General features: G+C 47.7%; 1 protein-coding gene across 3 annotated transcripts in view; it reads left to right on the forward strand.

Annotated features, from left to right (window-relative positions):
- Positions 1–12065, forward strand: part of LOC140386741 (BICD family-like cargo adapter 1) — a 75980-nt gene that overhangs the window by 40135 nt on the left and 23780 nt on the right. For all 3 annotated transcript variants that reach the window (XM_072469381.1, XM_072469379.1, XM_072469380.1), the window contains 3 exons: positions 4369–4515; positions 10128–10313; positions 10458–10616. In XM_072469381.1, the coding sequence (XP_072325482.1) occupies positions 4369–4515; positions 10128–10313; positions 10458–10616 (492 nt within the window). The remainder of the gene's footprint in view (positions 1–4368; positions 4516–10127; positions 10314–10457; positions 10617–12065) is intronic.

The following is a 12065-nucleotide window of genomic DNA, read 5'->3' on the forward strand; positions in this document are numbered from 1 at the left end:
TCTGTACTCACCTGGATTATAGGCTTCTTACCTGCCTGGATTACCAGCTCTGTACCCATCTGGACTACAGGCTCTGTACCCCCCTGGACTACAGGCTCTGTACCCCCATGGACTACAGGCTCTGTACCCCCCTGGACTACAGGCTCTGTACTCACCTCGACTACAGGCTCTGTACTCACTTGGACTACATACTCTGTACCCATTTGGACTACAGTCTGGACGGGTAAAGAGCAGGTAGTCCAGGCGGGTACAGAACCTGTAATCCAGGCAGGGTTAGAGCCTGTAGTCCAAATGGGTAAAGAGCCTGTAGTCCAGGTGGGTACAGAGCCTGTCGTCGGGGCGGGTATAGAGCCTGTAGTCCAGGTGGGTATAGAGCCTGTAGTCCAGATGGATACAGAGCCGATAGTCCAGATGGGTACAGAGCTGGTAATCCAGGCAGGTAAGAAGCCTATAATCCAGGTGAGCCTGTAGTCCAGGCGGGTACAGAGCCTATAATCCAAGTAGTTACAGAGCCTGTATTCCAGGTAGGTACAGAGCCTGTAGTCCAGATGGGTACAGAGCCTATAGTCCAGGTGGATATAGAGCCTGTAGTCCAGGTGGGTGCAGAGCCTATAGTCCAGGTGGGTACAGAGCCTGTAAACCGGGCCGAGTCCCCATTGCACAGTACAGGCACAGGTGAACACTGAGGTACATGGGTGCCAGCATCCCACTACGTTAGCAAACCTATGTAACAAGTGACAGGCTGTTCCTTAGAGGGAAACGTTGAAACCAAGCTCAATCCCGTCTTCACTTGACATCCATTGTCTCACAGAAGGAGCCAAAGATCAAGAGGAGCAAACCTGGCTGATTTGCCCCTATCCCAATACCGTGGTTGAGGCCAATTCTCACTGCTGCCTCCATGGAGCTCAGCTAACTCAGCACAGACCAGGAAGTGAGCCTAGCGCCTTCCTGATCTGTACATGAGTTTAAAGGGTAATTTGATAGACATGTTTAGAATTATGCAAGAATGGAACAGAATAGAGAGGAACAAATGGGTCTGAGTTTTACTCTGGAGAACAGGTGTATTTGAAGCAGGAGGGAAATGAAATGCAGCGGAATGTACAGAGTGTCAGAAAGCTGCTGGTTTCCATGTTTAGCTGCAGTGTGTGAGGCTGCTCATGAACAATCCCCTCAGGAGAGACAGGTTGTCCATTTCAATATGTCAACTCCTCAATTATGGCCAACAGGGTATTTGCAATTTAAAAGCAATTCCCGGAATTCCTGGAACTCACAAATGAAAGACAGGCAAGAACACAGCGGCAGTTGTGGCACACGACCAAAAAATAGCCCACTGAATACTGACATCTCACACCTACTTTCTTGCCCATTTGTGTGAAAGGCCTGGTTTACAGTGCTTGTGCTGAGAGGTATCTTCCACAATTTTGGAAATTTGCCTCCGCTTTGGGGCTCTGAGGTCAGCATGGCTGCAGCCCTCGCTGTTTTGCTTCGGGGCTCAGGTGTGGACGGAGGAAAGCGACACCATCACCAGGAGCAGCAGGGGCAGCGGGAAGTGCACTCAAAAGAACGCCAGCAGGAACAGCAACAGCCTGCTTCTCCATGGTAGAGGCAGTGAGGAGAGAGGTGAGGCTCTCGGGAGGCCTCAGCCAGAACACAGGAGGGTTGGTGAGCTTTCTCAACCTGCCACTATCTCAGGAGCGGGCTTCTGTCAGGAGCCGCTCAACATTTGCAGCCTGTTGTATCAAGACCTGCTGCCAAGTGAATCCACACTGCCATTCTTCACAAGTGGCTGTCCGAGTCATCACAATCCTCAGGTTTTTTTTTAAACTCGGGTTCCTACCAAGGCTCTGTTAGAGACATTGAAATCTCACAATCAGCCACCCATAAATGCAGAGGACAGGTGACTGGTGCCTCGTTTGCCAGGGGAGGTAATTAAGTCGACTTTCCGACCAATGAAGCCGTTCAGAGTGAGTCATTGCCATAGCCGTCATCCCACAGAGTGTCATCAATGCACACATGTAATAATGAAGGCACAGATCACCCAGAGTCTTCCTCAACCGGAAGACATCCGGTCCATCAATGCGTAGCTGGTGTCCAACCAATAAAAGATTGTTTGTGCAGGTGTGCATTGATTCCCAGGCATCTACCATGATGCCTATATTTTGCACCATTCCACCCTTCTTAGCCGCTTCACACCTTGAAGCAGACTTACTGGAGACGAGAGATACCCACTTATAAAATGGCTGATGACACTTAGGAGTAGCCCAACTGCTGAAGTATAGGAGTACAATGATACATCTGGCTACCAGATGTGTCATTGAGCAAGCAGTTGACATGCTGAAGATGTTCTTCTGGTGCCTGGACAGATCTGAAAGTGTGCTTCAGTATGTATCAGCCAGGATCTCAAGAACGGTCATGGTGTGCTGCCCTCTGTGCAACATTGCCCAGCAACAAGGTTTGGACCTGCAGCATGAACAAGGAGCAGAGCCCAGGACCTGTTTATGTGATTCTATGCTGGAAGAAGCCGGGCGCGATGTGGCCAAAGCATCAGCAACAGAGTGCATTGCTTCCCAGGATACCCTCATTATTGTGAACTTCATTTGGATTCCTCCAGCCCCACCCGTCTGCCAGTCACATGCAAAAGTCACTTTTCCCCATCCACCCAACTTACAGAGTCCCGCAAACGGCCAAGCCTCACTTTCAGAGCCGCCTAGCGCTCGGTGTCAATTCAAATCTTCCCATTCATCACAAGCGAAAAGAACACTTTCAGCAACCAGAAAGGGACAAGGTGGAAAGTGGTGGGAAAATTAATCTTTATGTGGTTCAAATAAAAAACAGAAACTTAACAATCTAATATTATGTAGCACACCCATTTGTATACCCTTCCTCCAAGCACATTTACCTGTTGCAACCCCTGTGTCTTCAGCAGACAAGCTGTTCAAATCTCTATTCTATCTGCAAAGATGCTTTTGCTTGATATTCTCTGGGTTTTGGAGCCTATGGAAGTCCTGCCGGAGGCTGCATGGGCAGACATGGCCATCTGGGTATTAGGCAGCATGTGGACTATTGACTGAGTGGGATGGGGCAACGAGTGGGAATTGGAAATGTTTTGGGCCAAACCTCATTTCCATGCCCTCTTTCACCAGGATCTCTGTCATAGCCCACATTTCCATCGAGCAATGGGCAAGAGAATATTCTCCTGCAGATCAGTGAGGTAATGAATAGCTAAGTGTGAGGTATCATCAGTCCTATATCAGATGGCTTTCAAAGTGTAAGCATGCATTAGAACTGTTAAGCTGGGAATGATTAACTGATACTTGCTGCTGACATCAAATGAATGTTGCGTGCCATTTTACACTGTCACCAGGTAGCTGGGACTTTGTGACTTCATGGGGTGATAAAAGGTGCTATCTAAACACAAGTCTTTCTTTTATGTAGATTAATAGAATTGAGTTGTGGAGAACGGTTGACTATGGGAGGCACGGTAGCACAGTGGTTAGCACTGTTGCTTCACTGCGCCAGGGACCTGGTTCGATTCCCGGCTTGGGTCACTGTGCGGAGTCTGCACATTCTCCCCGTGTCTGCGTGGGTTTCCTCCGGACACTCTGGTTTCCTCCCACAAGTCCCGAAAGACACGCTTGTTAGGTGAATTGGACATTCTGAATTATCCCTCCGTGTACCCGAACAGGCGCCGGAGTGTGATGACTAGGGTTTTTTTTACAGTAACTTCATTGCAGTGTAAATATAAGCCTACTTGTAATAAAGATTATTATTAGATTATTATTATGTGATTAAAAACTTGTCAGTCAACAGTTCCTGTGGTCAGTAGTTTTACTGAGAAGGTCTTGTGGCACAGTAGGCCTCTAAGCCAGGAGCTCCAGGTTCAATTCCCACTCTAAGACTTGATGAGCACAGGAGGTGCGATCATAACTTGGCCAAACAAGTTATACAAGTTTACATTGTCAACCTGTAAACATCCTTCCAATATGCTTGCGGCAGGTGGTAAGAATGATCTGGTCTCCTGGTTAACCATGCTTGCAGCAGAGTGGCATCCCTCAAGCTATAGCCTCTGGTGACAGGCTAGTGATCTGTTCCAGAAAGAACCAGCTGTGCCAACAGATGTATGGACGTGCTTTGTCTGCCTCATGGGCCGCTAGGTGTGGGAAGAGAGATAAAGTGAAGAATTTTTTTTTTTACTGTCTTTCATTTTTAGAAAGTGCATGGAAATACGGAGCAGAGGAAATTTTGATTAACACCTTTAAGGTCTTGCTCCACATGCTGCCCAGGGTTGATTGACTAGTATCTTAATGAGGCACTTTTAAGGTGGGCACAGTTGGAGTGCTGATGAATTTCTTCATTATCTCTTGACAGATAGCTCTGTTGTCTGAGCAGAAACACAGTCTGGAGCAACAGGCAGCCACAGTGCAGAAGGAGAACTTGGCACTGAAAAGCTGCATTGACGCAATGCAAGAAAACTTCTCACAGCTCCAACAAAAGAACACTGAGCAGCTGCAGCAGGTGAGATCAATGAGATAGACTTCTGGGAGGGGCCTTTCAGGCCGTTCCCGCTAGAAGGATCGGAGGATAGCACAGATGGTGACCCCCCACCACAGGATCCCAGGCAACGGAGGGTGTGAACAATGGGAAACTCCATCGACAGTGGCAGGACCAGAAGATCCCACCACCGGTCACAACAGGCCACCTCCGCCGTTGCAAAACACACCGGGAGGGTCACTATCTGGTTCATTAATATCTGGCTTATAATGTGACTTCAGACCCACAGAAATGTTGGTGTCTCTTAATTGCCCTCAGAAATAGTCTAGTGCGCCTTCCAATTGTGTTCAAGACAGTGGCTCCCACCACCAGGGATTGGCAATAACAGTGCCGGCCTAGCCAGTAATGTCCATATCCCGTGAATGAATAAATACAAAGTATGCACAACTGCAAGCAAGTGTTTGGGAAGAGGTGTATAGACTAAGGGACAGGTTCCATCAACAACAGCAACCTATATTCATACAGCACCTTTAATGTGATGGGATGTCCCAAGGCGTTTCACAAGAGCGTTACAAAACCCAAGCGTGAAACCAAACCAGGGGAAAGGTTTTAACAAGTGTCTTAAAGGAGTAAAGAGAGGCATGTTTTTGAAGTTCTTCACATGGAGTGGCCAATGCAAAAAAAAAGCAGGAAAAGTAACAAGAAATAACTGGGTGCAGTGTTGGGAAACCATTGGATCTTTCTGGCTGAGTGTAATTAAAACAACTGTGCCTATCTTGTAACGTACACACAAAAATACTCATACCTGCAAGCCTCCCACATGGAGGCACCCAAATCACAACCTCCACACATGTACACACACACACACACATAATATTATGCAGGCACACACACACAATATTATGCAGGCACACACACATAATATTATGCAGCCACACGCACATAATATTATGCACAAACACACGCACACATAATACTACACACACACATAATACTATGCACACATACCACACGCACACACACATATTATGTACAAATACACACACACATCATACTATGCACATACACACACACCACACACCACACATAAATATTAAGCACAAATACACACACACATAATACTATGCACACACACCACACACCCACATAATATACACAAACACACACACACATAATACAATGCACACACACAATACGGTGTACACACACCACATGCACACACACATAATATTATGCACAAACACACACACATAATTCTATGCACACACACACACATAATACTATGCACTCACACCACACGCACACACACACATATTATGCACAAACACACACACACATAATATTGTGCACAAACACACACAATAATACTACGCACACACACGCACATAATACTATGCACTCACACTACACGCGCACACACACACACATATTATGCACAAACACACACACACATAATATTGTGCACAAACACACACACACATAATATTGTGCACAAACACAATAATACTACACACACACACGCACATAATACTATGCACACACACCACACACACACACACCCACATAATATTATGCACAAACACACACACACATAACGCTATGCACACACACCACACACACACATGTTGTACACAAACACACACACATAATATTATGCACAAACACACATAATACTATGCACACACACCACACGCACACACATAATATTATGCGCAAACACATACACATAATATTATGCACAAACATACATAATACTATGCACACACCACATGCACACACACATATATTAATATGCACAAATACACACACAATATTATGCACACACACACATCATACTATGCACACATACATAATATTATGCACACATAATATGCACAAACACACAATATTATGCAAACACACACACACACACAATTAAATTATGCACACATAAATGCACACACGCATAATATTAAGTTACACACACACACATGATGTTATGCACACATACCTAAAATTATTTTATACATACACACACACGCATAAACATAATATTGTGCTGCACACATAAAATTAAATTATATGCACATAAATGACACGTGCACACACAGCTTGCCACTAGTGTTGCCAGTCAGTTAGATCTAGCTAATTCTCTGGAGAGGAAGTGGACTTTAGGAAGTTTTTGCTTTTGGGATGGTTGGCTGTACAGAGTGCCTTTATTCACGTTCCACGCAGCCCTTCATGCACGAACAATCCAATATGTAGAGCTCAAAGGTGAGGCCAATAGACTTCTCAGTTACTTATGCGATTATGTGGAGTTGCTGTTTAATCGGCAGGTTACTTTCAATGTTCTAGGACATAGTGTGTGTGTTTGTGTGTGTTTGAACATTAGCCTGTGCTGCTGGCTGATCTCTGTGTTGCAATTTATCTTGGTTCCCCTGGGCTTGGGTAAAAGAGTACGAGTTCCGGACTGATCCTAACAATTATCCAGTAATGCCTACTGGAATGTGAGTGTTGATTGAGAAAAGCTTTGGGCCTGATGAGATGCCATTCATAGTTGAACAGCCTGGTGATACTAGCCTTGAATATCAGGAATGGCCATTTGATTCTATAGGAGGTATGTAGACCTGTTAGCCCCGTTGCTGGTAAGGACTTTCAATGAGGCAAGGGAGGGGGGGACCCTGCCCCCGACAATGTCAGAGCCGACGATCTCTTTGATCCTGAAGCGGGATAAGGACCCACTGCAATGCGGGTCGTATAGGCCGATCTCGCTCCTCAACGTAGATGCTAAGTTGCTGGCAAAAGTGTTGGCTACGAGGATTGATGACTGTGTCCCGGGGGTGATTCACGAGGAGCAGACGGGTGTGTGTGTGTGCCTGCATAATATTATGTGTGTGTGTCTGTGCATAATATTATGTGTGTGTGTGTGTGTACATGTGTGGAGGTTGTGATTTGTAAAGGGCAGGCAGATAAATACCAATGTGCGGAGGCTCCTAAATGTGATTATGATGCCATCGGTGGAGGGAGAGGCGGAGATAGTGGCAGCTATGGACGCGGAGAAGGCCTTTGACCGAGTAGAGTGGGAGTATCTCTGGGAAGTGTTGCGGAGGTTTGGGTTCGGGGGAGGGTTTATCAGCTGGGTTAAGCTCCTATATAGAGCCCCGGTGGCGAGTGTGGTTACGGATCAGCGGAGGTCGGAGTACTTCCGGCTGTACCGAGGGACGAGGCAGGGGTGCCTCCTGTCCCCCCTGTTGTTTGCATTAGTAATTGAACCTTTGGCCATGGCATTAAGGGAGTCCAGGAAATGGAGGGGGGTGGTTCGAGGGGGAGAGGAGCATCGAGTGTCGCTGTATGCAGACGACCTGTTGCTGTATGTGGCGGACCCAGTGGAGGGGATGGTGGAGGTCATTCAGATCCTAAGGGAGTTTGGGGACTTCTCGGGCTGCAAGCTCAATGTAGGGAAGAGTGAGCTCTTTGTAGTGCATCCGGGGGATCAGGGAAGAGGGATAGACGACCTACCGTTGAGGAGGGAGGAAAGGAGCTTTCGATTCTTGGGGATCCAGGTAGCTTGGAGCTGGGGGGCCCTGCACAAACTTAATTTGACGGGGCTGGTGGAGTAGATGGAGGAGGACTTTAAACGGTGGGGCATGTTGCCACTCTCGCTAGCGGGCAGGGTGCAATTGATTAAAATGGTGGCCCTCCCGAGGTTTCTTTTTGTATTCCAAATCCTTCCAATTGTGATCACCAAGGCCTTTTTTAAGAGGGTGGCAGGAGCATTATGGGTTTTATGTGGGCGAGTAAGACCCCGAGGGTAAGGAGGGGGTTCCTGGAGCGTAGTAGAGATAGAGGAGGGCTGGCGTTGCCGAATCTGGGTGGCTACTACTGGGCAGCCAACGTGGCGATGATCCGTAAGTGGGTGATGGAGGGCGAGGGGGCGGCATGGAAGAGGTTGGACATGGCGTCCTGCAAAGGAACGAGTCTGGGGGCGCTGGTGACGGCACCGCTGCCGCTCTCGCCGACAAGGTACACCACGAGTCCGGTGGTGGCGGCAACGCTAAAGATCTGGGGGCATTGGAGACGGCACAGGGGTGTGATGGGAGCCTCGGTGTGGTCCCCGATCAGAGATAACCATCGGTTTGTCCCAGGAAGGATGGGCGGGGGATTTCAGAGCTGGCATCGGGCAGGGATTAGAAGAATGGGGGACCTGTTCATCGATGGGACGTTTGCGAGCTTAGGGGCGCTGGAGGAGAAGTTTGGACTACCCCCGGGAAACGCTTTCAGGTACATGCAAGTGAGGGCATTTGTGAGGTGGCAGGTGAGGGAATTCCCGCTGCTCCCAGCACAGGGGATTCAAGACAGGGTGATTTTGGGCGTATGGGTCGGAGAGGGCAAGGTGGCGGCGATATACCAGGAGATGAAAGAAGAGGGGGAGGCTTTGGTAGAGGAGCTGAAGGGTAAATGGGAGGAGGAGCTGGGGGAGGAGATTGAGGAGGGTCTGTGGGCTGATGCCCTAAGTAGGATTAATTCCTCTTCCTCGTGTGCCAGGCTTAGCCTGATACAATTTAAGGTTGTTCACAGAGCGCATAAGACGGGGGCAAGCTGAGTAGGTTCTTTGGGGTGGAGGACAGATGTGGGAGGTGCTCAGGAAGCCCGGCGAACCATGCCCATATGTTTTAGTCGTGCCCGGCACTGGATGGGTTCTGGAGAGGAGTTGCGAGAACTATATCTAAAGTGGTGAAAGTCCGGGTCAAGCCAAGCTGGGGGCTAGCACTATTTGGAGTAGCGGACAAGCCGGGAGTGCAGGAGGCGAAAGAGGCCGGTATTCTGGCCTTTGCGTCCCTGGTAGCCCGGCGAAGGATCTTGTTAGTGTGGAAAGATGCGAAGCCCCCCAGTGTGGAAGCCTGGATAAATGACATGGCTGGGTTCATTAAGCTGGAGAGGATAAAGCTCGCCTTGAGAGGGTCTGTGCAGGGGTTCTACAGGCGGTGGCAACCGTTCCTAGACTATCTCGTGGAGCGTTAGGAGGAGGTCAGCAGCAGCAGCAACCCGGGGCGGGGGGGGGGGGGGGGGGGGGGGGGAGGGGGAGGGGGAGGGGGGAAGGGGGGGGGAGGAGGGGGGGGCAGAGGGAGGGATAGAGAAAGGTTTTTTTTTCTGGGGGGCATCTGAGCAAGAAAATACATAAATGATCCGGAAAACTGATATGTGCGGGAGGAATCCAATGTACAAAGTTCTGTATCATATTGATTTGCCATGTTTATGTCTTGCAATGCGAGTTTTCTTTTCTTTTTGTTACGGGGGCGGGGGGGGGGGGGTTGTTTGTATGGTAGGAAATTTTGTTAAAAAATTCTTAATAAACATATTTTTTTAAAAAAGGAATGGCCATTTGACTCAGATGCTATCTATAAAATATCCCCCAGAAATAGTCAGCAGCTTCAGGCGGAGAGCGTTTGGGTTGGAGGAAGGTGGGGGAAAAGAGAACATTTTGATCGCTGTTCAGAAGTGGTGGTCATGATAGGGTAGATTGCCTTCTCTTGTCTAATCTCTCTCAGCTTCTGTAATCCTATGCAATACGTAGATATATCGACAATAATGCCACATATCGCTAAGAATGTAATTTTCTTTCTGAATGTGCTGGATGTGTTCTTTTCAACCTGTAGCTAACCCTGTCACAGGAGAATGTCAACAAAGTCCAGGCTCTGATCAGGCAACTGCGGAGCCGAGTGCAGGAGATGAGCGAGCAGCTGATGATGCAGGAATCTACAAATCACAATGATTCCCTTCACTCAGAAATTGAGCACAGTCTGAAGATCCAGTCTGAGACCTGGGAGGCTGAGAAAGATCAGGTACAGCTAGCTACTGGAGCCAATGTATTGACGTTTCATATTTACATATTACAGTGCTTTATATTTTGGAGCAATTTGGAGCTGATGTCATCCTTTCCCCAGATAGGCAACCAATTTGACATAATTTTCTGTAACTGGTTGTAGGTAAAAGATGAAATTGTGAACATCCATCAGCAGTTACTCAGCTTGACAGGTGGGAAGCAGTCTGACAGTTCGATGGAGCATCAGATGTACAGTGTGCAAGAAGCCCTTTCACACCTGAAGAATCTGGTACACAGTCTAGTACATGGCCCAATGACACAGGTATGGACGTTCTTCAACCTATGCAGCATTCATTTCAGTGGGGCAATGGAATGGACCATGGGAGTGTTGCACAGGGTTCTTAGTGAGTGATCACTTCTGGGAGTGATTTCAGATTGAACCTGGGTTGAGAGAATAAAAGTTTCCTGCTGGATGTAAGAGAATTTAATCAATCCCCTGACTTGGAGAGTGAGATACCCCCAATTACGACTCAAGAGAGAAGATTGATAATTCAAAGGCTTTAATTACCAGAGAACCAGACAGCTGCCGAGAAGTGTGCTCACTTCTCGCTGCCCACTGAACGTAACCTTATATACAGTTCCCTGGGGGCGGAGCCGGAGGCGGAGTCCCCCTGGGTTCCAAACCCGGTCTTAAAGGGGCCTACGCATTAAAGGTACATGTGTATACAGATATCATTCATCACAGAGAGGAAATGTCAAAATCACTTCACCATAGCAGAAGACATACATTTATATAGCTGCTTACAACACCTCATACACCCCAAAGCACTTCACAATTAAGTCATTTTGAAGTGCAGTGGATGTTGCAATGCAGCAGACAATTTACTGCAAGTTCCCCATTCATTTTTTAAAATATATATTCATTCATTGCAGGCTAGGTGAGCATTATGGTCTTATTTATTGCCCATCCCTAATACCCTTTAGAAGTTGATGGTGAACTGCCTCTTGAACATCTGCAATCCATGTGATGTAGGTACGCCCATAATGCTGTTAGGGAGGGAGTTCCAGGGTTTTGACCCAGAGACAATGCCGGAACGGTGATATATTTCTAAGTTAGGATAGTGAGTGACTTGGAGCGGAATTTCCAGTTGGTGGGTGTGCCAGGTGTCTGTTGCCTAGGCGGCACAGCGGTGCAGTGGTTAGCATTACTGTCTACGGGGCTGAGGACCCAGGTTCGATCCCGGCCCCGGGTCACTGTCTGTGTGAAGTTTGCACATTCTCCCCGTGTCTGCGTGGGTTTCACCCCTACAACCCAAAAGATGTGCAGGTTAGGTCGATTGGGCACGTTAAATTGCCCCTTAATTGGAAAAAATAATTGGGTAGTCTAAATTTATAAAAATAAAAAAAGGTATCTGCTGCCCTTATATTTCAGGTGGTAGAGGTCGAAGGAGCTTTGGTGAGTTGCTGCAGTGCATCTTGTAGATAGTACACAAGGCTGCTACTGTGTGCCAGTGGTGGAGGGACTGAACGTTGAAGGTGGTGGATGGGGTGACAATCAAGTGGGCTGCAACATTACATCTGAAAGACAGCACTTCACGTAGTGTAGCACTCACTAAATGCTGCACTCGAGTGTCAGCCAATTTTGTGCTCAACCACAAGCTTCTGACTCAGAGGAAAGTGTGCTTGCCATTGAGTCATAGCTGACACCATAAGGCCAGTCTGCTGAGGAGTCGAGACATATTGTTGAGGACTGGAAGAAGAACTTTACTTC

Source organism: Scyliorhinus torazame, chromosome 12 (genome assembly GCF_047496885.1).
Source record: "Scyliorhinus torazame isolate Kashiwa2021f chromosome 12, sScyTor2.1, whole genome shotgun sequence".
Lineage (NCBI taxonomy): Eukaryota > Metazoa > Chordata > Chondrichthyes > Carcharhiniformes > Scyliorhinidae > Scyliorhinus > Scyliorhinus torazame.